Source organism: Rhineura floridana, chromosome 3 (assembly GCF_030035675.1).
Source record: "Rhineura floridana isolate rRhiFlo1 chromosome 3, rRhiFlo1.hap2, whole genome shotgun sequence".
In the NCBI taxonomy this organism is placed as follows: Eukaryota; Metazoa; Chordata; class Lepidosauria; order Squamata; family Rhineuridae; genus Rhineura; species Rhineura floridana.
In genome coordinates, this window is record NC_084482.1 from 110,589,838 (window position 1) to 110,617,080 (window position 27,243).

The window sequence follows — 27,243 nt, forward strand, 5'->3', positions numbered from 1 at the left end:
ATTATATTCTTTATATTATGTGGCTTTTGGTTATAACATGGTGATTTAAATTAATCTTTCTCTATAGCAAAGTAGTAATAAGCAGAATTTCACATAGAAACTGCCAGTCACTCTAGGGAGAGCCAGATTTGGCTTGTAGTCATGGCTTCACCCAAGGAACATGCTGTTATGACCTAAGAGATATTCCTTGACCAGTTTGGCTGATCAGGAGCCATGACAGAAAGGAATGTAATGGTACACATTGGTTTCAGAACAGTACAAGATCATCAGTAATATATGACAGTACAATAGTGGTAATATCAGCCAAGGGGACCAATTGACATCAATGAATACAATGGGGATGCTTGATTATGAATATACATGTATTCATTTTAATAAAGTTATCTGGTTGGTTGGAAATATTTCAAGAGGAAAGAAACTGTTATGTTACATAGAAAAGAACTTGGGGGATTGGTTAATTATTGTCACATGCTGTAATTTGAAGGTATAAAGGATCTGCACACACCATATCTCATTGCAGTCCCTCCTAGATTTATGGAGGACTGACCTTGCATATGCTTGTTTTTAATAAAGGCCTACCTTTTTGCTTTAAGCCTGTGTCTTCAATTTACTTAAAGGACCCCCAGCAAAGATCCCACAGGAGAAAAATAATTTCTCCATCATCAGCCCCCCCACCTTTTTATTCTACAGCAGGCACTTGTAGCCTCCCACCCCAATTTAAACCAAAGCTGTCCCTGGCCACATCCACACCAGGCCTTTATTTCACTTTACACAGTCATGGCCTCTCTCAAAGAATCCTGGGTAGTTAATGAAGGGTGCTGAGAGTTGCTAGGAGACGCCCTGTTCCCCTCACAGGCCTTCAATCAGAATGGCTGACTGTTAAACCAGTCTGGCCACTGGAGCTCTCTCAATGGAATAGGAGTCTCCTCTCAGCACCCTTCACAAACTACACTTCCCAGGATTCTCTGAGGGAAGCCATGACTGTCTCAAGTGAAATCAAAGTCTGGTGTGGGTGTGGCCCCCTCATTAGTCAAGCCAAGCAGCTGTGAGTCTGGCTTTTAGAATGCTGACAGTTGGTTCTTACTGAGCATGCCGGACATTACCTAAGAAGATTGTCTCTGTGAGTTATTTGATTAACTAGTGTGTCTGAGGGAAGGTGTGGAACTGGTTATTCTCATTCTGCTGTTGCATATATACTTTGTTAAGAAATAGGACTACATATTGTTCCTATTCCATTTGAACCAAACAGGAGCCACCTGTCTGGCAGCAGCCTAAGTCTCAATGATTTCAATGGGAGAGAGAGATGGGCAGAGCAATTCAAATTATAGGAAGCCATAAATTACACTGGGGTAAATTATGCTGGTGTAATTTATCCCTGTTCCAAACTCTATTTAGGAACAGGGCTACTGCTGGCTTGAACCGGGCAGAGGAAAAACAAGCTTTTTGACTTACACCACCCTTTTTGCCAGTGTAATTTCTGCAGGGTTGCTAGGTCATGTGACTGAGCTAAAAGGAGTTTGGAAAGGGCTACATCTCCCCTTGCCCAATTCTGCCTCCGCCATTCCCTTGGAATGCCCTTTTTTTCTAGATCTACCCTGATCTCGGCTCAGCTGGCTTCGGCTGAGCTCCAGCTGAGCCAGGATGGAGGATTTATGCTGGTGTATCCCTGGCTGAGCTGGGATGGGGGACCAGCTGGTCCCAAGTTCAGCCAGAGATCTGCCTATTCCAAACTTCTCTCATCCTGGTGATCTTTGATTTGGATTGCTCCCTAACTCTCCCATTGAAATCAGTGGCACCTGTAAGACCAACTTCATTATAAAGGTACAAATTAGTGTATTGGGGATTAAAAAGAGTTGTTATTCATAAGTGATGTCCAGGGGTATAGTTGTCTGGGGTTTCAGGGGTCTTAGACCCCTTACTTTTTTGGGAGCAGGGTCCCAGCAGGGTCCCTATGTCTCCAGCATCCTACGAGCTAATCAGCACAAAAGAGGAGTGTGTCAGCCACTAAGAAGAGTCTTCTAACCTGCTTCTTTGTTGTTTTCTGCTGATTGGAGCCAATCAGAGTGAAAGAAGGTGAGTCAGCCAGTGAGAAGACTTTTCTCAATAGCTAACACTCTCCTCTTTCATGTGATTGGTTCCTAGGGACGTCTGTTGTTGTGAGAGAAGGCATTAACAAGGATCTCATTTTCAATCCAGTAGCAAAGGAGGGGCATGGCTGTGACTAACATGAGGAAACTTTGCACTTCTGAATTTGCCACTACGCTACTAGTGATGTCATTTTCACTATCTAATGCACGGCTAATGCAGAGATTCCACATACGATAGCGATATCCTTGCTTGCTGGAGAAAGAATCACATTTTCCCAATGACAATATAATGAGCTCTGGAAACGTGATTTCCAAAGAAAAGTGTTTCCTTGAGAGAACTGCACTTTTGCTGCTTGGTTGTCTGGAAAGTCCCTTAATGTCCTGTTGTACTTCATTACCGTGTAATAACCTTCCTCTTTTTACTTCCTTGCACAGAGTCAACTGACTCCACTCAAAAGCCATTAAGCTCAATCAACCCTTTTTGTTACAAATGTCATCAGGAATGCTGCCGCCAGCAGCAGGTTACAGGAGAATGGATGCGCTTGCATTTCTGTGTTCCCAGCACACTTCCAGGAGGCTGCAGTGAGAGCTGCTGCAGAGGGCACTGCCAGGTATTGTATGTTGCTGAGGACTGTGAGATACAGTGAGGAGAACTAGATAATGAAATACCTGAATGCACCTTCTTTTCTGTGTCTATTTTCTATCCTCTCAAACTCCTCGGATGCCAGAACCATCCCACTGTCTGTCTGATTGTCCTGCAAGGGAACAGAAACAAAAAAGTGTTAGAAGTGCCAGCCTTGTTGAGCATGTATTCTGAAACTTTCGCATGAGGAACTTTCTTCCGATCGGTGGAAACTGAAAACTGTGTGTGCACGAGTGATGTATAACAGCAGGGCTTAACTCAGCCTTGTGAAAACACCAGGTGTGCAGAACCTTTGATCCTCCAGATGTTGCTGAACTACAGCTCCCACCATCCCTGGCCGTTGGCTGTGCTTGCTAGAGCTGATGGTAGTTGTAGTTCAGCAACTTTCTGGAGGCCCAAAGACTTCCCACACCTGAAATATGCCCATAAAAGTTACAAGCCTTTTTTTTTTAGGAGCCTGCTGGTGTGGTATAGTGTGGTATAGTGGTGGACTACAACCTGGGAGACCAGAGTTCGAATCCCCACACAGCCATGAAGCTCGCTGGGAGACCTTGGGCCAGTCACTGCCTCTCAGCCTCAGAGGAAGGCCATGGTAAACCACCTCTGAATACCGCTTACCATGAAAACCCTATTCATAGGGTCGCTGTAAGTCGGAATCGACTTGAAGGCAGTCCATTTCCATTTTTGCTGGAGTCAGAGAAGGGTAAGAATGGTGCATGTGTTTGTTGGGCATGCAGGAGTGGGGCTTCAGTACCTGCCTTGGTTTCTATGCTGAGCATAGAGAGAGTGAACAGTGCTCCATCTCTCTTCTTCTGCCAGCCTGCTCACTTGCCTGCATTCCATTCCTAGTCGCCTACAGCTGCTGGCTAGCACTTAAACTGAAAGCTGACTTAACTCTTCCCTTGCTTTGCTTCCCTCCAAAGCCAGCATGCCTAAGGAATGAAAGACTGAAAGGGAAAGACACTGCAGGGAGAGAAACAGTGGGCATAGCCGGGTTAAGAACTCCACTCTCCTTGTGATTCTTTCCTGTTAAGTGCCTCTCCTCCCCTTCATTCAGCAAATGGGTTTAGGTAAAATGTAGTTCTAGTCTAAGTCAAGGAGAGATATTCTTTGGACCTTCCCCAGGCATGACTATTTTCATTCTATAAGCAATGGCACGTTGTGGCTTGGGGGCTATGAGGTCTCTCTACATATATCCGCTACCATGGCATGAGATAATTTTGCTTTTAGTCCAAGGAAATATCATAACACAGGCCTTCCCTTTCCCCCACTAGAGGCAGCTCACAGTCTGCGTCTGTGTTAGAATTGCTTTTAATATGTTTTCTTTAATAATATGTTTTTAACCCTTTTTTGTTTTTAAAGATGTTTTTAAAGCTTTTTAAAAATGTTTTTAATGTTTTTTTTGTTTTAATGTATTTTAAGGTCTTTTTATGATGTTTTAAAGAGTTTTTAGCATTTCTGTTTGCCGCCCTGGGCTCCTGCTGGGAGGAAGGGCGGGATATAAATCAAATAATAAATAAATTAAAATTACTGAGAAGGAGGAAAAGGTTTGATCAGGAAGAAATCAAGGAGGAGCAGGTGCCTTGTCAGGCAATGGCCTGCCCTCCGGCGTTGAGAATAATCTCCATTTCAGTCTGCTGGTCATGCAGGCAGTTCACACCATTGTCTGGAGTCCTTGTTACTGTTATTCTTGGCTAGAGTTTTACAGAGGGCTGTCCCAGATCAGTGGTGATGTAGGGGGTTATTGAAGAGAGGGTCAACTTTCCTTGCACTTCCATTCAGATACTGAGAGCCAGAAATAGCTAGATTCCATCTTCCCCGAGACATCCAGCACATCAGAAGATGATATAGGGGAGCTCACATGTGTGTGTTCATGTCTGCCTTCTAACTGGAGGAGTGAGGATAAGCATCAGCTTGTTGTTGGTTATGTTAACCATGCCTGAAGGAGAGGTGACAGCTCAGGTATTACCTGCCGAGAGTTGTTGCAAGTTCCTACATTTTCCCAGCACAGAATAAATAATAATAACAACAGCAACAATAATAACTATCACTACTACTACAGATTTATTATTTATTATGTATTATATTTCTAGACCATGCAATCAAGTCCTCTGGGTAGTTTACAAAAATCAATAAAACACAGTGTATAATACAATACCATTAAAAACAATCTCAATATAAAACCTCAACTACAATATCTTTTTTTCTGGAAAAAAACAAATTTCCCCCTTTAATTCAGCAGATATTATAATCAGGGATGTACCTGCCTGACTATAATGAGCCTGGGTAGTGCTTATATTCTATTTTTAGAAGATTTTCCTCCATGCACCATATATAGACTGTAAATCACAGTATTAGCAATTTGTGTGAGTATTGAACTGTGGCAGAATACAGTTTAGACTGCAGTAACAGAAAAAATACATGTTGAGCTGATTATTTTTAGTTTTCCTCCTGTCTCCCTACCATCTTGATCTACTCACCGGATGTGCTTTATACATGGTTTGTGTCATAGGAAATTCTTCAAAAGTCTTTATTCTGGACGGACATCTTATCTGATTCCCACCAGTCAAACAGCCAGGGAAAGACACACAGTTATAATATCTGGGAGAGGATATAAAGTAAGTAGTAAATCAGAGACACTACCATTGGGACATACATGTCAGATAAGGGAGTCTTTGTGTTCTTCCTGTCAGTCAAGTTGGGTCAGTTATAAATTTCTGCAGCACAGGAGCTACACAGTCTGAATGTGCTGTTGCCCTTTCCCCCAAAGAAGTACATTTAAGGCCTAAGTAGACATTACACACAGATTTATGCAGCATTCCCCTGACTGTGATCAGGACAGAAAAAGCAGCATGGAAAAAATGATGCTTAATGCTTTCCCAGTCTACAAGGGGGAAAAGCAGGTTGAGGAGGTGGTTTTCAACAGGAAAATGGAAGGCAGGGAAATGTTATGAACTCCCTCCTCCTGCCATTCTTCCTCTCCTGATCACAGCCTCTCAATGCTGCTTTTCATTTCAGGGCAGAGCAATCCTAATGGGCTGGGTAGCAGCAGAGCAGAGCAGTGGATCAACCATCACACCCCAAGCCCTGTGGTCTTGCTTTAGCCAGTGAAGAAGAGGTGTGTTGTGGTTCACGTCATCTTTTTTGCTATACCAGCTGACACAGAGGGAGTCCAAAGACTGGGCCTCTCAGGGAATCTGTGAGGCTTTGGAGAATGGCAGAAAGACTACGTGCAATCCTCTCCCCACCTCCCACTCCTATCAACCTCTGCTCTGTGTGTGTGTGTGTTTTTGTGTGTGTGTGTAGCATTGCACTCAAACACAGTAACATAAGAAGCCGACTTATATTAGGTTAAACTTTTGGTCCATCTGATTCACTTTTATCTACTCTGACCAGCAACAGCTCTCTAATGTCTTGACATGAAAATGAAAAAGTGTTCATTTTCCCACAGGAGCTAAGCATTTGTATACTATCTGTGTAGCTACAGACAGGTATGGTGTGTAAGGCAGAGCTTGGAAAAGTTACTTTTTTAAACTACAACTCCCATCAGCCCCAGCCAGCATGGCCACTGGATTGGGCTGATGGGAGTTGTAGTTCAAAAAAGTAACTTTTCCAAGCTCTGGTGTAAGGACACCCTGTGCACCCTAATCTAAACTAACAAATCTTGCTGTTTTTCTAAAACAACATCAACAAAGTGGGATAGAATGCTGAAATAACTAGAAATGAGGTTTTGGATATTAGAAACAGTTGTGGCTCAAAATGTTGTTCTTTGGAGCCTTTTGCTACAGAAATGTTTGATGTGAGACACATGCACCGCTTTTCTTTGTTTGAAAGTTGGCTGGCTCTCTGCTAGACTCTTCCTCCTGTCATGGTTCCCAGCAGGGACTTACCTTACTGCTGTGTTGTGACAGTGTATCCTCATGTCGAATTCTTCTTCATCAGAATTCTGCTGGATGGATGAAGCCACCTGGGAGAAGCCATCATCTTCAGAACTCTGAGAGTCATTCAATGGGATATAATCCTTCCCTTCCTAAGGAAGATGTAGAAAAGTGGTTATGTCTAAGGAGAACAGAGGGATTTACACCTAAAAAGCAGCAACAATGAGAGTGAATAGAATCTGGCGTGTATTATGGAAACCTGGCTGGATGCTCCTATCCTTGCGGCCATGTGTCCTGCTGGGCTCCTGTATGTATAGCAGCCGAGGGCCGGTAGTCAGGGAGGTAGAGTGGCGGTCATTTACCGAAGGTCTCTGGTTCTCACCAGGTCTCCTCTCTGTGAGACCAAGGTTGCGGATTGCATGTACTGGAGGTTGGGCCCACAGGGCAATCTAGGGATTCTGCTCGTGTACCGTCCACCCCGCTGCAAGACAGACTCCCTAGCCGAGGAGCTGGAGGTGGTCTCGGATGTCCGTGTGCAGTCCCCAAACTTGTTGGTATTGGGGGACTTTAATGTACATTTGGAGGCCATCCTCACAGGGGCACCTCAGGACTTCATGGAAACCATGGCTTCCTGGGAGCTGCACCTTATTCCAACGGGGCCCACCCATGCAGCTGGTCATGCTCTCGACCTTGTGTTTGTCTCGGGAGACGAAGGAACTGAAAAGTGAACTGAAAAGTGAACCCCCTTGGCATGGTCAGATCACTATTTGGTGAGGGTGGACTTTTCAGTGCCACAACCCTCCGTGGGGGTAGAGGACCCATTAGGATGGCCTGCCCTGATGGTTCCAGATGGATTCCTGAATGCTCTTGGGGATTCTCTGGAGCAGGCACACGGCCACTCAGTTGAGACCCTGGTGGAGGGGTGGAATGCTGCAATCACTGGGGCATTAGACTGGGTGGCTCCGAAATGCCCTCTCCCCCTGAATAGAGCTCAGACAGCACCATGGTATACTCCACAGCTGCGAACCCTGAGACGGGCGGTGAGACGGCTAGAGCGCCAGTGGCGGAAATCTCGCTCTAATGATGATCGGACACGGGTTAGAGTGGCTGCAGCAGCCTACCATGTGGCGATAAGGGCAGCAAAGAAGGATTTTTACGCTGCCTCTATTGTATTCGCAGAGTGTTGTCCCAGGAGGCTGTTCCAAATGGTCCGGAGCCTGGTCGGTCCAGTTGCCCCGGAACCAATGGAACATGTTAAGGCCTCCTGTGATGAGTTTGCAAAGCACTTTGTGGATAAAATTGATCGTATTAAGAGTGCTATTCCGTGCACTGTAAAGAAGCCCTCCTTGGATCCCCAAGATTTGAACAACTTTCACCCAGTCTCAAATCTGCCATTCTTGGGCAAGGCGGTTGAGCGGGTGGTGGCGCAGCAGTTGCAAACGCACTTGGAGGAAGCGGATTATCTGGATCCATTTCAATCAGGCTTCAGGCCTGCACATGGGACTGAAACAGCCTTGGGTGCCTTGGTGGATGATATGAGGAGGGCGCTGGATAGGGGCAAATGCACCTTCCCTATCCTCCTTGAGCTCTCAGCGGCTTTTGATACCGTTGACCACGGTATCCTTCTGGACCATCTGTAGAGGTTAGGTATAAGGGGCACTGTATTGCAGTAGTTCTGTTCCTTCCTCTCTGGTAGGTACCAGAGAGTGGCATTGGGGGATGAGGTTTCGGATCCTTGGCCTCTCACTTGTGGGGTGCCACAGGGTTCTATCCTCTCCCCGATGCTGTTCAACATCTATATAAAGCTGCTGGGGGCTATCATCAGAGGATTTGGGCTGCAGTGTCACCAGTATGCGGATGACACGCAGCTCTATCTCTCATTCAAGTCCTCACCGAGGTTGGCTGTAGAAACCCTGTCCAAGTGCCTGGAGTCGTTGAGTGGCTGGATGGGAAGGAATAAGCTGAGGCTGAACCCTGACAAAACCGAGATATGTTTGTGGGAGACAAGGGAAGGTTGGGGGATGTTGACCTGGTGCTCAGTGGGGTACAATTGCCCCTGAATGACTAGGTCCGCAGCCTGGGGGTCATTCTCGACTCCCAGCTGTCCATGGAGGCTAAGGTCTCGGCTGTGAGCCAGGCAGCACTGTATCAACTCCATCTGATACGGAGGCTGCGCCTCTACCTTCCCAATCATCTGCTCCCATCGGTGGTACATGCCCTGGTCTCCTCTCGCCTAGACGACTGTAATGCGCTCTATGTGGGGTTACCCTTGAAAACAGTCCAGAAGCTGCAACTGGTACAGAATGCGGCAGCTCGTCTGATCAAAGGCAGCCACCAGCAAGATCACATCACTCCAGTGCTGAAGGAGTTGCACTGGTTACCGGTTATTTTCCGGGCCCAATTGAAGGTGTTGGTTTTGACCTTTAAAACCCTATACGGTCTTGGCCCAGTTTATCTGAAAGAGCACCTCCAGCTTCATCAAGGATGCCGTGCAACAAGATCAGCCTCAAAAGGCCTCCTCTCTGTCCCACCAGTTAAAACAGCTAGACTGGCAAGGACTAGGGAGAGGGCTTTTTCAATTGTGGCTCCCACTCTGTGGAATTCCCTCCCAAACGTTCTCTGCCATGCCCCTGCTATGATGAACTTCCACTGGGCCTTGAAGACCTGGCTCTTCAGACAGGCTTTTGGGGTGGGTTAGGTTTTATTACTACTGTTGAGATTTTAATATTTTAATGTATTTGTATGTTTTTATTCTGTACGTCGCCCAGAATGGCTGGACAACCAGCCTGAGGGGCGACTAATAAATCTAATAAACAAACAAACATCATCATCATCTCTCTCTATTCCCCCCCCCCCTTTCTCTTTTCTCCTCCAGGAAAAAAATAGGGTGGTTGCTTACAGCTGTGAAAACACACACTTCTGAGGAATAACGGATAGATGAATTTTACGAGGAAAGGAAGTCGATCAAACCATTTTGTATCTGAAGGTGATACAACACCTTCACACCTTTCATCCTCTGGATAGCAAAGACAAGCCGTGTAAGGACACCCTCTGCAGTCATCCAACCCATTTAACTGTGTGTAGTCTGCATCAACATATGCAGTTTAATATACTGCACCAGATGTCCCAGGGTACAAGATACACAAACAGGCAAGGAGGTATGTTTCTGGACTAATTTCTGGTTCCAAGCTTCGGAATGCTTTTCTTCAAGCACCATTATAAAGATTTTTCAAATGCCATTATAAAGATAATAAGGTAAAGGGAAGGGGGCTGGAGAAACCTCTCTGGAGAGGGAGAGAGAGAGAGGTTTGATATTACTCATCTAACTTCATCACATGCAGGAAGCTTTTCTTAGGCCACTAAAGAAGAACTCGACAGGGCCCCAAAGACTCAGCTTTTTCACACTGTGTCACTCAAGTCCAATGGACCATCTATAATAGCCATATTCAGCTGATGCATCTAAATAATGTATTTGTGCTATGAAGACTCTTTTAAAAATGCAAGGAGTTATATATTTCACAAATCTATAAACTTTTAAAAACTTACCATGTTCATTGTCTTCACTGCAGGACACCTGACTAGAATCAAACAGATGCTAAGCTTGATTCAGCTGAAGGATTCTTGACATTTTAACACAAACATAAAAACGGGAGAGCAGGACATGCAGCCGAATTTGTCTGTGTCTTGAATCTGCACAATATGTGTTCCACAGCTCTCCTGAAACCTTGAGATGTCATATGATGTCCCCTTTGCTTGCCCATGAGCCCATGGACAGGAAGAAGGGCCTCCATTTGGCCCAGTAACTTACTTTAATTTAGAAGAAGGCCTTTAAAACCTCAAAAGATGAAAGCTCTGCAATAATCCTGGGGGAGCAAAAAACTTCATAGGCTCCAGGACACCTGTCAGGTATGCTTTAAGTTGGATTCCTGCATTGAGCAGCATCATTGTGGCCTATTGGAGTTCTCCCCCTATTCCCATTTGCCTGTGGAGCATCAGGAACTGCTACAACCAGGGGCTACATACCAAGTGTAACAGCGATGCTGTCAATGCATTTTCCCTCAGGTTGAGAGACAAGTACACAGGTTTTGCTCACACAAGGTCTGACCAATCTTTGTCTTTGGGTCTGGGAAGGATATTTCCCACTGGATACGATTGGCAGCAGTACAGTGGCATTTCTTGCTTTGTGCCTTGGCTCACTCGCATGAGTCATCAATCTGGGTTGCATGTAGCACTAAACCATGGTTTTTATTAACTAAGGTTGATCACCTAAGGTTTATTATGTGATGTGCAAATCCAGCCCAACACTTTAACAATGGTTTATTTACTATGGCTTGTTAGCAGAAATAAACCATGGGTTCCTGTTGGCTTTCTGAGCTTAACTATGATTTAGTGATACGTGCAGATGCAAAAACCTCCTTAATTATGGTTTAAATGTACTTTGTTTCATTGCCCTGCCCAAATCGCCTATCAAGCAACGGAGCTGCTAGCCAAGAGCGGCTAGAAAGCAAAGCTGCCAGCACCCAGCTCCTCTCACTGGCGCTTTTCCAGAAGTTAATGCCACTCTTAACTCTGCCTAGTAAGAGGAGTCTTTCCCCCACCCAACTCTGCCCTGTTCTCCCTGGATCTGGAGTTGAAAATTTAAAGGGAACTTTTTTGAAATATCACTTTGCAGATGTTTCCACTGCTGGGTGCTTGAGTAGTTTTGTTTGGTGAATGAAAGATTTTTTTGGGAACACCTCCCTTAAATTTTGGCAGTTTTTCAAGAAAAAGCACAGGTAGCAAATACTGCTTCTTAAAAAAGTTGTGTGTCCCCCCCACCACATTCCTTCACATCACCAGCTATTCATTTATGTGTAAAGTTGCTTGAAACCTTACTAAAACTAGAAATAATTGGTCATTAAAGTTGTGGATATTTGGGGCAATTGTTGCTGAACCATTTAGATTTATTAGAAAGAGAATCGCATGACACTCGTGCACATGGGTAGGGTAAGGGGTGGCTACAACATAAGTGATGCTTACAAAACTCAAAGCATAAATTCACAGTAACATCCAATTTTTGGTTGGGAAAAGACACATTTAAAGTGCAGTTGCAGACTGGAGGAGTGCAAGAAAAGGATTAAAAACAGGTGTTCCTTTCTTGGGGAAAAAGAGCAGAATGGCTGTTTCATAACAGATGATGAAGACCGCAGAGAACATTCCACTCTTGCTCTTCCATCCAATCAATGGAAAGAGAAATTGTGATGTGGTGAGGCAATGCTAGCAACTAGTGGGTGCTGCAAGGGCTTAAGGGATGTTGGGTGGACAGACAGCTGAGGGTGGGAAGAGGAAGGCAAACTAAGATGAAACAAACCGTAGTTACTTTGAGTGCCTGCAGAACATCCTTTGGCTTAAGCTTGGTTTGTTCAATAAACTATTTTTAATTAAACCATGGTTTAAGAATGGTTTATTGTAATGTGCAAACCAGGCCATCTTGAACTATTTGACCTATAAATATCTTTATGCAATTCACTTGCTCTCTGCTTGTGGCACATGATGGTATGGATTTGTTAATGGAGTTGGAGCATAGAAGGTTCTGTCTGAGTCCAGAGGTTGGAATGTAGGCCTTCATTCCTTCTAATTGAGTTGCAACCACAGAACTAAGAAATAGTTTTCACTCCTGAAAGCAGGTATTTGGGTAACAGGACACAGATAGTTCAAACTACATTTGAACTCAGGCTGCTTGGCTACAATTGCCTTTGAAGGCAGGGCATATACTTGATATACTGTACAAATGCCACCCACACAAAGACAAGAAGATATGAATGAGTGTGGTCCAGTTAAAGCAGCAGAGCTGTGATCGTAACACTCAAAATTCTAGGCAATCACGGGTATTCTGTATCTCACCGGTGGGGAATTTCCAACCTATGACCAAACTTCACCTGTCAGGCCTCCCCATTTGACCTGTGAGGCTGTTTTCCCCAAGCCATGCCCACCTGTTCCACACTTGATGTCATATGTGATGTTAGATGTGGGGATATAGAAACGTGGCTGCAGAAAGCAGTACTGAACTCCCCATGCTTCAGCTAAAGCACAGGAAGTTCAATCCTGCTTGGGCAGTATCTGCCCTTATTCCCGCAAGCAAAAATTGACAGACGGACAGGACAATCCCCCTGCCAATCAGCTAACATTATTATGATGGCAGATGATTGACAGGTGGATGGTTCTGCACACCTTTCAAAATTGGCCCACAGGGTCCCTCACTATATCTAGATGTCTACTCAGCTGTTCAACAAAGAAATAACTCCCCACACATAGCTGGCTATTGAAAGTGGTTTCTGTGCAATGATAATGAATGAGAACTTACATGCTGGACATTCTCTTCAAGAAGGTCCCCCAGGATCTCCACCAAGTCAGAGAAAGTTGGTCTTCCCTTGGGATCTCCATACCAACAGCTCAGCATTATACGATAACTACAAAGAGTAACAGGATAAGCTTTTGTATAAAGCCAATAAACGTCTTCATCCTATAACTGTCAATCAAATACAAAGCTGCTAAGACAAAATTTGAAAACCCCTGCAAAGGAAAAGACCATCCTTAAGTAAATGCTGAGCACCACCAGTTTTACTACAGAAGTAAATTAAATTATTTCAGTAATAGATCATTTCATGCCTCCCACACAGTAGTGGAAGCAGAGGAAGAGAAAACCTTCAGAACTCTGAAATGTCTTGTGGATCTATATTTTATTGACCTATAGTATTTATGTTGTTGGCCATGTTTTGAAGTACTTTTACTCACATTTCTGCAGTGGCATATTCTGGTGCTCTCATCCTGGTGCCATCTTTAAGTCTTTGGCAAAATTCTTCATTGATCTGGACTCCAGGGTATGGGGAGGCACCTGAAGAAGATAATCTACATATTATCAGGAAGGAAGGAGGAAAGCATAGGTGCACCTGGAAGAATGCCCCATTTGCCCTTTTAAACTGTGAGAAAACTCATGGAGATATCCCTGTTTTCTTTATATTGTGTGATTGATCCTCTGTCTCAGCTGTTATTTTATACTCACAAGAACTTTAAATAATCTAAATAGCTTATTTAGAAAGGGCAAGAGCCACAAGGACTGGAATCCAAATGGAGCTCGAGAACTAGTCAAGATTGGTTCAGACCTTGATTGATTTATATCCTGCCCTTCCTCCTAGCAGGAGCCCAGGGCAGCATCTATAAAACTAGAAGTATGCACAAAAAGGAAAGGCTAACTTTCTCATAAAGAAAATTTACAAAATCAAAAGCTAGTTGATTAATTTGAGGAGAGACGTTACTGGAATATGCAGGGATGCAATACAGTCAGGACTGCTGAGATCTAGCATTAAGCAGGTGGGGTCCAGGTCAAATGTAGCAAAAGTTGTATCCAACAAAGTTGTCCCTTTAGTGCAAGGACTTCCACCTGTGCAATCTGCTCTGGAGGGTTGGAGGAACCTCCCAGAACAGATCTGGGGAGATGTGGCGGCATGTGGGGAGAGGAAGATGAAGTTTCGTTGCACAGGTGGAAGTCCTGGCACTAAATGTGATGACTTCCTTGCATACAACCCAAAGTAACTAGCAGAAGGGATAAAACTGGAGTGTTAAGGTAGGAAAAAGAAGCAGATTTAGGGAATTCTTGCAGCAGCCTGCCTTCAAAATCACATGGATGGCTCTGGGAAGAGGCCAACTATTCAGCACTCACCTAGTGAGAAGATCTCCCATAGGAGGACTCCAAATGACCACACATCACTTTGGGTGGTATAGACTTTGTCAAAGATGCTTTCTGGAGCCATCCACTTTAGTGGGAGACGGGCCTATGGGAGAGAAATGGATGTATATGGCCGTTATAGTTCAGAAAAAAAGTTAATAGCAACTAAAGAAGAAAATCCAAAAGATCCTATAGTGACTCATATGGACATGCAACAATTCAAGTGAGTATCTATTTAGGAACAGACCAGAAAGCTGCAGTCTGGTATTATCTAGGTAGATATCTAGATCAGGACGGTTAACTTGTGGCCCTCCTTATGTTGTGGCCACCAGTCCCATACAGCCAGCAGTCGGGAATAATGGGAGTTGTACTCTAGCAACATCTGGAGGACCAGAAGGTAACCATCTCTGATCTAGATGCTTGGCTTCGTTCACTCACTAACTCAAGGAGGTTATGAAAACTGCTTCCACGAGAGCTAGAAAGCTGACATTTGGCACACACATAATTCAAAACACTCTGGTTATCAGAAAAGCCTGAAAGGCTATATACTTTTGTGAGTGTGATCTGCCCTCAGAGTAGATTTTTTTAAAAAATAGTTAAGTTCACAGCCTTGGCATGTTAAAAACAGTTTTGAAGGAGAAAAATTAAAATGTACCATTATCAGACTTTTTTCTAATCTGGGTATGTTGCATTAACGGCATGATGTTTATTGCAGATGACACATGTAATCTAGTAGACTTATACTACAGATGCCAATGCTAAAAGCTACTGTCTATCTTATACTGAACAAAATGTATATTTTGTGCCAAGGAAGTGCATTAGACAAAGCCTCTTAACCATTCTGCTTCATTCCTATGTGTATCAGAACAGGCTATAAATGTTCCCACTGTATTTCAATAATCACTGATCATAAGCAAACAAATGGATACTGAAGGCACTGACTAACTATACATTTCTAAAACCATTTTCCCCATATCCATGACCCACAACTCACACTGCCCTTCCTAACATAGTCAGGATCCTTATAGATGTCCCGGGCCAGACCAAAGTCACAAATCTTCACCACGTTGTTTTCTGATAGTAAGATGTTGCGTGCTGCCAAGTCTCTGTGGATGCACTACAGGGGAAAAAGAAAGGTGGGGGAAATCATCAGAAAGAGACCTAGATATGGATTCCAATGTGGAAAAGACAGAGGGGGAATTAGAAATGCTGAACAAGTGCAGAAGTCTCCTTCAGGCTTTTTCTCTCAAAGAAAGTCAAATGCAGGACATTGATACGATGAAGATATTGTCAGCTTTCCAGTTATCCACTTGCTCAGGACAAGCAATTAGCTCCTCCTGGGAGAGGAACTTTCCTGATCTGTTGCTCACAAGTCACCCTGTGTTAGCAGACAGGGCTTAAAGGCAACATCCCTCTAGCATTGTAGCCCCCCAGCAACTGGAATACAGTGGTACTGTATGTTGCAGTACTATGGAGAACTCCTGATCAGTTTTCTAGCTGGCCATGTCCTTATGTAGGATACTCTATTCCATTCCGCACCTCCCAGCAGCAAATCTGCATTCTGTTGTATCCATTGACTATGCTCAGTACATACAGGACTGTTGGGGATCCTTCCTCCACGTTATGAATTGTTTTTAAATGTGTACTTCTGCAACCTTGTGGTTGCCCAAGCATGTTGATATGTCCCCTTTGTGTGTGGAATGTGGATGGTGCAGTTTTACTACAAAAGGTTCCACACTCAGAGAACAAGTTCAGTTAGTATATAGAGGGCTGGCATACTAATAACATCCATCATATCGAATAGCCATTGTTAGACTGATCCTTCATGGATGTGTATAAACTCCTCTTAATGCCATATATATATGACCACCAGCACACCTTGTTGCAGCAAATTCCAGGAATTAATCATGCACTTTGTGAAGAACTACTATCTTTTGTCTATCCTGAATCTATTGTCAGTCAATTTCATTGGATGACCCAAAGGTCTAGTATGAGAGAGGAAGAAAAGCTTCTCTTTGTCCATTTTCTTTATGCCATGCATTATTGTATAAATCTCTGTTATATCCTTTCAGTCAAGACTGCAGAAAAAAACAAAACAACGTCAGGGTAACGAAGTGGAGTGTTCACCTTTCTGGAAGCTAGAAACTCCATGCCACGTGCCACCTGGAAGCTATAGCAGATCAGATCTTCCATTGTCAGAGGGCTTTGCCACAAGTCATCCACTGTACAAATGTGTAAGAAAGAAAGTTACATGCTGAAGGTTAGTGGCAGAAAAAAAAATCAACAGCCTATACTAATGCTATTTTTTGGAATGTCCCAGGGAAATTGTAGGCTTGCTGACAAAGTAGGGAGAGATAACTGGGATCAATGATGGCAGTCGATGTCACGGTTATAGCTGCGTAAGTACAAATGAATTCAATCAGACTTAAGCAGGTGTAGCTTTATGCTGGACTGCAACTATAAATACCATTATTATTTATCATTTGTGTTGCTGTAAGCATGACTTGACTAGATAGAACTAATCAGGTCTCTCAGCACTAGGGACATTGTCTCTGCATAAAGGGAAAGGTAGTACTGACACTTGCAGAATTATGAATTTAATTATAGGAGACACACCAAACAGATGCAATGCCTGTAGAAGAGAAAAAAGACTGGTTTAGTATGTCCCTGTCTGGGATTCTGCATCTGGTTCCTGACAGAAAAAACTTCAGTACCAGAGAGGTAGGAGAAATGCGTTTCTAGGAAAATCATTTTGTGAATTTTTTCCCCAAGGTGCTGCCTGATGAAGACATTGCAGGGTGCTGACCTTTGTAGATGTATAAACTTGCCATTTGACCTGAGGCTAATTGTGTTTAGCTAGGTGGTAGCTAGTTGCAGAACGTTTTCTATCTTCTTGGAGTAAGAACAGTGGCCTATTAGGAAAATCTGGGGATCATTCTATTTAAAAGAGATTCCTTTGTCTCATACAAAAGGGTTGGGAGTCTTAATCAAGAAACAGGAAAGGTCTGAAAGTTGGATCTACGTTTATGAACCAATGCTAAAGCACATACATTTTGTATGATTGTGATTGTTACCCAGTGTGTGGCTTAGAATAATAACGTTTAATCTTTGTGAAGTTCTTACAGAGATTTATAACATTTGTGCAGTTCTTTCACAGATTTATAACTTTAACTTTTACAACTATTAGTATTCAATTTTTTTTTAAAAAAAATATATTTTTTAAAAAATCCTCACAACAGCCTGCTAAAGGAGGCTCTGACCCTTCCAAGGGAAGGTCCAGGTTCCTCCTTGACTTAGGCTGCAATCCAATATATGTCTACTCAGAAGTAAGCTCTGTTGGGTTCAATGGGACTTACTCCCAGGTAAGTGTGTATCGGATTGCAGCCTTAGACCCATACTCCTTCACCTAATTTTTCTGGTTAAGGAGTAGAGCACTAACTTACCTCTCAATAAATATAATGTAGGCTGCTGTGCAGGGTGTAATCCCCTTCACTTTGTATACTGATTGATGTTGCTACAGGACAATACCCCAGCTTCCTCTTTATTGCATTCTCTTTGGGTGCCTTGGGCTCTTCCCACCTTGCATGTAAAGTATGATGAATACCTATGAAGTCTTGCTCCATCCCTTTTAGTCTACTTCCAGATCCCGGATGAAAAGGAACATTACACACTCTGCCATTGGCCCAAAGAAATTCTGCACACATTCTTTTCAGTCCAAGCTCCCTGAAAGGGCAGTTTCCCCCATGAAAATTCAGTGAGACGCTAAGCTACAGTTCTTTACCTTCTCGTATGAGTGGGGGTGGCAGTGCTGCTTGGCTCTTGTTCATCAGAAGTCTATTAAGAATTGCACTGTCACTGGTACAAGACCGGCTCCTTCTGTCTGCTCTGACAGCTTCCACGATGGAACGAACTTGGATGCGCAATCTGGGGGATTTTTCCTAGGAAGCAGGCCAAATCACAAAAATTATCTTGAGATATACTAACTGCTGCAGTGATTCATGAATATGAACATTCCCATGAACATTCCTTCTCAACTCAGGTTAAGCAGCCCAGAAACTCTGACCTTCATTTATTAGTGACTGTCTAAATGTGGAGACAGCAGGCCCATGCGTTAGAATACCGATCTCTTACAGAGCTGTAAAACCTGCAGTGAAAAATGCTCTGCCCATCTATTGCAGCATCTTGTCAGATGCCCTTGGAAAGCCCACAACCAGGGCATGAGGGCAACAGCCCTCTCTCACTGTTGTTCCCCAGTAACTGATATTCAGAGGCATGCTGTCTCTGCACCTCATGGCAGGGGGAAAATTTAAAGTGGAGGAGCAGAGTGGGAGGAAAAGGAAGCTGCACTATGCCTTTTCCTGTTCTTTACCTCACAACTCCTCCAGTTGCTTTTCTCCAGACTGGGCCTAGATTGCATTTGGACCTAGCCTGGAAAACAAGTGATTGGGGACAAAACCTGTGGGCACTGGGCAGGGAAAGCAGCATCACTCCTCCAGCTGCTGCATCTGTGCATTAAATTGCTTCTGCCACATTACAGTTGCACACCACAACCCATAAGACACAACTAATGCCACCATGACATCTAGTTAGCCCTCAGCCTTTTTATTCATACACCAAGCAATAGTGTCAGTGGGACTGAACATGCTTAAGCAAGTGACTTTCCTTAGATGATGTTCTCAGTTTGAAACCAGGCTAAAACTATTATGCTTTATTTGTTTGTTTGTTTATCCAACCAACCTGTCCAATGAAAACCATGTTAGAAATATTGCCAAGATAATGTCAACCACATACCCTATAAGGACTGAATCCTTCCCGTTTGGTCCGTAGGTAATTGGAGAGATTTCCATATTTACAGAATTCTACAATCACCATGAGGGGACCTGAAGTAGAGAAGCCGAGAAGAAAGTGTGTTTGAAAGGCAGAATTAAGTGTATGAAACTTTGGGTTGCCCTCTAATATTAATTACAAACATAGGACAAGGACTAGAATGGGAGATGGAATTGTTGCAAAACTGGAAAATCCTTTGTCTCGCATCTGGAATTGTTGAAGCTATGTATTTTATTTGTACTTTGCTGTAACATATAATGCCATTTAAAATAAAATTTAAATTAAAGAAAATAAGTGTTGTCTTGACTTCCCCACTGTACTATCCACATGACATATACACACTACTAAAAACTTTCCAGCAGGGTAGGGAACTTTTTTTAGCCCAAGGGCCACATTCCTTTCTAGGCAAGCTTCCAAGGGCCATATGCCAGTGGCGGGCAGAGCCAGGAGCAATACATGTTAATTTACTGACACATCCCTCTCTGTCTTCCATCTAGGCAAGCAAGAAGCATTATCAAAGTTCAAAGACACATTCCATCCAAACAGAAATACCCAAGGAGGGTGCAAAACAGTACCAGCAAGGGCTGTGGCCTAGAGAGAGTCCCAAGGACCAGATAGTGAGGCCTGCAGGGCCACATTTGACCTCTGGGCCTGAGGTCCCCCCATCCCTGCTGTACAGGGACAATGTAGGATGGGGGACCACTGCATCATCGAGTAAGAGCTCTTGTAGCATTATTTTTTACATCTCCCATTTGTCATCCAAGCTGATCAAGAATATTTACCATTAGGTTTGGTGCAGGCACCCAAAAGGTTAACCACATTAAGATGGTTTCCAATATGGATGAGGATCTTCAACTCTGACATAAGTGCTTTATGTTCACTTGCAGTAGCTCCCTCTGAAAACAATGTTACAAATATCCCTTAATTATTACTTCTAGCATCACTTACACATATCCATGTTAGTCTCCCAAAGCCATTCAAGCTAGTTTCTTTCTTTTTATATATATATATAAAAAGGAAAGCATAAAAAGCTTGCATTTTTTAAAAAAAATTACAAATGTTACATTGCACAGTTAGAGCTTAATATAATCCACACTGAACAAAAGATAATTTTCTTCATTCAGCATCCTATCTTCTAAAGAGAGAGGAAAGAGTAATCTCTGCAACTACATAGCATAGTATGTTCCTTTTTGTTTATACTGTACACGAATATCATGCCAGCACACCAGAGACTTTGTCATTAAAGTATTTGCCTTTTACAGCACAATCTTATATGCATATACTTGGGAGTAAGCCCCAGTGAACTCAGTGGCACTTGCTTCTGAGTAAACGTGCATAGGATTGAACTGTAAGAATGCCATACAATGTAGCCATAATCATATGTTCACTGGACCTGTATGGCAGTCCCACTACATGAAGATGTGTTGTGCTCTAATACCGCAGAAGAAATATGAATGAAGAAAATTAATGATGAATATGGACTGCAAGTATCACTTTTACATCCCTGTTAGGAACATAGAAACTTGCCTTATACAAAGTTAGCTCCTTTATCCGCCTAGCACAGTATTATGTACACTGCTCAGAACGGGCTCTCCAGGGTTATAGACAGGGTCTGAAGATGTCAGGGACTGAATCTGGGGTTTTCTGCATTCAAAGCATATGCTCTACCACTGAGCTATGACCCTTTCCCTTTTACACAAGAATTAATTATTATACAGGCGGGCCCCGCTTTACGGCGCTTTGCCTTTCGGCGTTCCGTTAATGTGGTGGCTTTCAATTAGGGAAAGTCCCCGCTTTAAGGTGCTTGATCCACTTTTACGGTGGTTTTTCTCATCGCGCGCCATCTTTGCATAATTTTCACACAACGCGCACTTTTATCTTCACTAGGTTCTGCTTTTCAGCAGCAGTCCAGAACGGAACCTGCCGTATAAGCGGGGCCCGCCTGTAAGAGGTACAGATACAAAAGATCATATTACGGCTTGAGGGCAATTCAACAAATCTCTAACTGTGAAGAGTCTATGAAAGTGGGAGAGTGGGATTGCACTCACCTACCTTGCCCACTGGATGTGCCTGTCCTGCCTTCAAAACGTGTCTGCCTCAATACTGTTGGGGATTGCTCAGAGGCTCTATTCCAATGCCACATCCAAAGTACAGATGTCTACAAGCTGTGAAATGTCCAGAGATCCTCACCTGAATTGCCCTTGGCAATTTGGAGTTCTGGCTACAAACACTGTTGTGGGCTTCCCATAGGTGTCTGGTTGGCCACTGTGAGAACAGGTTGCTGGATTTGGTGGGCCATTGATCTGATCCAGCAGGCCCTTCTTATGGCCTTATTTCTGGAAAGTTATAATTTCAAGAGGTTTGGATTTTTTCCGATTCTGATTCACACAGATGGGACCACAGCTTCATAGCTGATTATAACACAGAGGGTAATTCTGATAAACAGCATGCGGAATACCCAAAGGTTTTTTTGAACAGCTGTTGTACAAATGTTGATACCTGGAGAATCTGAGCAACACCATCCTTGTCTAGTAAGATAATGGTTCTATTGTTGCTCCATTAGAACATGTCACTTACATCTGTTTTCTCATTATCATAATCTGCACTATCTTGACTAAATTTATCTCTCCTGTAATCAATCTCTGGGTACTATAACATTTTACTGCTATTTACTGTTTTTTCTACTCTACTAGCTTTGTAACATAGCAATGTGTTATAGAAAAACCACAGAACTGCATCTGGATCCACAGATGTTACATTCTCACAATGCAATCCTGCATATGCCTATTCAGAAATTAGTCCCATTGAGTTCAAGGGGGCTTACTATAGTCTCAGACCTGTGCACATATGAGAATGTGATTCTACGGCAAACCCTTCTTGTGTGTTTATCTCATATGCAAAAATAACTTGTCAATAATGAATAACATGTTGATGAATGTAGTTTCCTTTTATCTTTTTAAAATTGAGTTTTGGTTTTAAAGTCTAATTATTATGCAAGTTAATGGGAAATATGTAAAAAAAGCAGGGCTGATGCATCCCAAGTACTTCCTCTTTATTTCAATGTGAGAATTAAGTCCCACAGAAACTAATGATATTTAATATGAAGTGCTTAGCTTATGGCTAGATTTATTTATTTATTTACCTTATCTATTTATTTACATTTCTAGACCACCCTGCATTCCAAAGGATCCCAGGGCAGTGAACACAATTAAACAAAATAAACAATCAAATTAAATCACAATTAAAACACTACATCAAACCACTATGAAAAATGGAAATGGACTGCCTTCAAGATGATTCTGACTTATGGTGACCCTATGAACAGGGTCTTCATGGTAAGCGGTATTCAGAGGTGGTTTACCATTGCCTTCCTCTGAGGCTGAGAGGCAGTGACTGGCCCAAGGTCACCCAGTGAGCTTCATGGCTGTGTGGGGATTCGAACCCTGGTCTCTCAGGTCGTAGTCCAACACTCTAACCACTATGCCACACTGGCTCTCCTCAAACCTCTATGAAAATGGAAATGGACTGCCTTCAAATCGATCCCAACTTATGGCGACCCTGTGAATAGGGTTTTCATGGTAAGCGATATTCAGAGATAGCCATTCAATAATTCAACAGCAGATGCAAAAAGTCATACTAGGCTTACAGTTCATCCTCAGATACCTTTGTGAAAAGATGTGGTTTCAGTTGTTGAATAAAAATCATGAATGAGAAAGATAGATATATCTCCAAAGGATGGGAGTTCTGTAATCAGGGTGCCACCATAGAAAAGGCGCTATCTTGTGTCACCACAATGGGCCACAGCTATCAGTAGAAGAACAGATTAATTTATGGCAGACATGGGGAACCTGTGGCTCTCCAGATGTTGCTGGACTACATCAGCCCTGACCAGTGGCCATCCTCGCTGGGGCTGATGGCAGTTGGAGTCCCGGAACCAGAAGGGGCTCACCTGGTGGGGTGGAATTGTAATGCTAGCTTTCTGACAGGTATGCTGCTATCAGTTACCAGGAGGGAGAGGAGGAGTGGACAAGGCAGCAGGAAGATCAGTGTCGTATGGGTGCACTAGATTGGCTATGCCAGTGTGCCTGCATCATGCTAACCTCCCTGCAGCCTTGTCCCTCTCCCTCACAGTAAGCGGCACGTTTACATCTGCTGGGATGGCTGAACTGAAGAATCTCTTCTGCCAACAACATCTGGAGGTCCATAAGTTCCCCAGCCTTGACTTATAGCAATAAGTCAGTTTGGAATTGGAAGCCCCTCCCCTCCAATTCGGCGTTCATCCCTGTGTGTATTTGTTACACAAGGAAATGAAAAATACGACCTTTACTAAAAAACTTTAGTAGTGTAGCAAGCTTGGTGCTTGCTTGGAATGCTGGATGTGCAAGTCCTGCCTCTGTGTTATGCCCACCTCCACTGCCAGCTTAAACAGCTTTGCACTTTCTATGATTTTGATGCAACTGAGCAGAGAACAAAATATTTTTAATAGCTTCAAATACTTCTTTTAACTCCCTAAACCCTACACCTATCCTCCTGAAATTTTGCCAAGCGGCACTTCTATATTGTTAATACAATTTCCCCACAAGACCACAGGGAATGGCTAACCTTAAAATAAACCACCTTCAACATTTAAATTTTGCACAACTCCTTTGCACCAATTTGGCTATGTTCATCCCCACAGAATGAGCAACTATGTTTGCAAATTTCTTGAATTCTGCCAAAAATTTAAAAAAATTACAGGCATTGTTGATTTTCCATTTTATTCAATGGGGAAAACATCTGAGGTTTCAGATAATGAGATAAGATGACTGGATCTGAGGCAAAGTGGAATTTTAATCTGAGCCGCAGAACTGAGACAACCCCTTATCTGAGCCAATGAGGCAAGTTCTGAGGCAAATCATTTTTCTATGCATAGCCATATTTTGTAGCTTGGTAGCTACAATTGATCTTAAAAACTGGGCTACGCATTTCTTACTATAAGTCAGGTTGAGGTATATATTGGTTCTTCTGCCACAACTTGTTTCATGTGGCCATTTTTGTGTAGAACAGATAGATTTGGAGTCTACATTAGGCTTCATGTTGTTGTTATGTGCCTTCAAGTCGATTACAACTTATGACGACCCTATGAATCAGTGACCTCCAAGAGCATCTGTCGTTAACCACCCTGTTCAGATCTTGTAAGTTCAGGTCTGTGGCTTCCTTTATGGAATCAATCCATCTCTTGTTTGGCCTTCCTCTTTTTCTACTCCCTACTGTTTTTCCCAGCATTATTGTCTTTTCTAGTGAATCAGGTCTTCTCATGATGTGTCCAAAGTATGATAACCTCAGTTTCATCATTTTAGCTTCTAATGATAGTTCTGGTTTAATTTGTTCTAACACCCATTTGTCTTTTTTGCAGTCCTCCAGCACCACATTTCAAATAAGTTGATTTTTGTCTTATCCGCTTTTTTACTGTCCAACTTTCATATCCATACATAGAGATCACGAATAACATGGTCTGAATGATCCTGCCTTTAGTGTTCAGTGATGCATCTTTGAATTTGAGGACCTTTCTAGTTCTCTCACAGCTGCCCTCCCCAGTCCTACCCTTCTTCTGATTTCTTGACTATTGTCTGCATTTTGGTTAATGACTGTGCCAAGGTGTTGATAATCCTTGACAAGTTCAATGTCCTCATTGTCAACTGTAAAGTTACATAAATCTTCTGTTGTCATTACTTTAGTCTTTTTGACGTTCAGCTGTAGTCCTGCTTTTGTGCTTTCCTCTTTGACTTTCATCAGCATTTGTTTCAAATCATTACTGGTTTCTGCTAAGAGTATGGTATCGACTGCATATCTTAAATTATTGATATTTCTCCCTCCAATTTTCACACCTCCTTCATCTTGGTCCAATCCCACTTTCCGTATGATATGTTCTGCGTATAGATTAAATAAATAGGGTGATAAAATACACCCTTGTGTCACACCCTTTCCGATGGGGAACTAATCGGTTTCTCCATATTCTGTCCTTACAGTAGCCTCTTGTCCAGAGTATAGGTTGTGCATCAGGGCAATCAGATGTTGTGGCACCCCCATTTCTTTTAAAGCATTCCGTAGTTTTTCATGATCTACACAGTCAAAGGCTTTGCTGTAATCTATAAAGCACAGGGTGATTTTCTTCTGAAATTCCTTGGTCCATTCCATTAATCCAACGTATGTTTGCAATATGATCTCTGGTGTCTCTTCCCTTTCTAAATGCAGCTTGGACGTCTGGCATTTCTTGCTCCATATATGGTAAGAGCCTTTGTTGTAGAATCTTGAGCATTACTTTACTTGCATGGGATATTAAGGCAATAGTTCAATAATTACTGCATTCCCTGGGATCCCCTTTCTTTGGAATTGGGATGTATATTGAACGTTTCCAGTCTGTGGGCCATTGTTTAGTTTTCCATATTTCTTGACAGATTTTAGTCAACATTTGGACAGATTCATTCTCAGTAGCTTGTAGCAACTCTATTGGTATGCCATCTGTTCCTGGTGATTTGTTTCTTCCAAGTATTTTAAGAGCAGCTTTCACCTCACATTCTAAAATTTCTAGTTCTTCATTATATGGTTCCTCCATGAATGAGTCTGTAATCCTGGCATCTCTTTTATAGAGTTCTTCAGTGTCTTGCTTCCATCTTCATTTCATCTCCGTCAGTCAGTGTGTTGCCCTTATTCAACATCCCTAGTCTTGGTTTAAATTTCCCTTTCATTTCTTTAATCTTTTGGAATAGGGCTCTTGTTCTTCCCTTTTTGTTGTCTTCTTCTATTTCTATACAATAACTATTATAATTGTCCCTACGTACTAGTCACTGTATTATTTCATTTAGGGTTCTGACTGTATTTTTATCTCCTTTTGCTTTTGCTTTTCTTCTCTCTTTAACCATTTTAAGAGTTTCATCAGTCATCCATTGAGGTCTTCCTCTCTTTTTAACTAGAGGTATTATCTCTTTGCATTCTATGATCTTCACCATCCTATAACGCTGACTGATAAAAAGGCTTTGAAATTAATAAAAATAAATTTGACACAGATTCCTAGGATGAATTATGAGAGAAATATAATTTTCTAGGTTAGATTTTCTATAGAAACAGCAGTAACACAGAAAAGAAGCAAAGTAAGAAGAACACCAACAAACATACAAAAATACAATTCTCCATCTTTGGAGATGGCAGGTGTTGCCACCACTGACTATATGCTCAATGGCACATGTTACCAAATTCTTCCAAGCTACACAGGAAGTGGATTGGACTGTGAAAGACCACCCCAAATTGTGTTTGCATTTTGACCAATTTGTAAGGCAGTCCAATATCTCAGAGAGGAGTTCAGGTCTCCTTCTCCCCTGGTGCATTCACTCTAGCTGCCCAAATATCCTGGTTTTTAAAGTTTGATAGAAATATCTGTGGGCTATAGATATATTCTTAAACCACAAGGTTTTTTGCCTATTAGTGAATAATGATTAAGGCTAGAAGCATTAATCAATGTGATTAACAGAGAAGTTAGCCTTAGGTATTTTTATACTCTTAGCAAAATATTAAAATCTCCCCTTTTTCCTTTGCACTATTATGTGTCACTACTGATGGCTTCCCCTTTCCCCCCGGAGCCCACCTAGGTACTCTTGCTCCCATTCCTTTTGCCCATTTATAGGCTGCTCAATGACAGTGCTAGGCCCCAAAGAATCAATCATTATTGTCTCACTGGATTCCTCATGTATTCACCCCCTCCCAGGTAATGTTTGCTCTCCTATTAAACAGCTGGCTGAATAATTCTCTTTTTTCCCTCTCTTTAAATTTCCTCTTAGCTTTTTCAGGTCTTCAGCCAATCCTCCTTTTAGCTTTACAGTACAGAAAAGACTTCTTGTTCCACTGTGCCTGGTCAGCCTTTAAATATAAACCACATAGTGTCTCCCAAAGCAGCACTGGAAAGGAAAGGGCCTTTCATCGTATTGTACAACTGCAAAGTACAATCTTAACTAGATGAACCTAGATTTAGGGCTGGCTCTGCTAAGTCAATTTGATGAAAAATGAGAAAATTAATAAGTAAACAAAAAACACAGGTTTCAACAGAATTTTAATCAGAGATATCCCCTC

At 42.6% G+C, this 27,243-nt stretch overlaps 1 protein-coding gene and 1 long non-coding RNA gene across 11 annotated transcripts in view; one reads left to right on the forward strand and one right to left on the reverse strand.

Annotated features, from left to right (window-relative positions):
• FLT4 (fms related receptor tyrosine kinase 4) overlaps positions 1-27,243 on the reverse strand; it is a 145,721-nt gene that overhangs the window by 5,291 nt on the left and 113,187 nt on the right. For 8 of the 9 annotated variants that reach the window (XM_061617336.1, XM_061617341.1, XM_061617337.1 and 5 more), the window contains 11 exons: positions 19,923-20,036; positions 19,105-19,193; positions 18,095-18,251; positions 16,441-16,535; positions 15,308-15,430; positions 14,308-14,419; positions 13,383-13,482; positions 12,952-13,057; positions 6,621-6,760; positions 5,211-5,331; positions 2,757-2,842 (listed from right to left, as the gene is read on the reverse strand). In XM_061617336.1, coding sequence (XP_061473320.1) covers positions 2,757-2,842; positions 5,211-5,331; positions 6,621-6,760; positions 12,952-13,057; positions 13,383-13,482; positions 14,308-14,419; positions 15,308-15,430; positions 16,441-16,535; positions 18,095-18,251; positions 19,105-19,193; positions 19,923-20,036 — 1,243 coding nt within the window. The remainder of the gene's footprint in view (positions 1-2,756; positions 2,843-5,210; positions 5,332-6,620; positions 6,761-12,951; positions 13,058-13,382; positions 13,483-14,307; positions 14,420-15,307; positions 15,431-16,440; positions 16,536-18,094; positions 18,252-19,104; positions 19,194-19,922; positions 20,037-27,243) is intronic. The other variant, XM_061617339.1, reaches the window with a different exon arrangement.
• LOC133380307 (uncharacterized) lies at positions 1,073-19,338 on the forward strand. 2 transcript variants are annotated; one of them, XR_009761419.1, is made up of 9 exons: positions 1,073-1,120; positions 2,523-2,698; positions 5,243-5,348; positions 6,673-6,915; positions 9,484-9,766; positions 10,178-10,514; positions 13,393-13,569; positions 16,386-16,573; positions 19,141-19,338. It is a non-coding gene; the product is annotated as an uncharacterized LOC133380307 (long non-coding RNA). The 2 variants fall into 2 exon arrangements; XR_009761418.1 differs by lacking the exon at positions 6,673-6,915.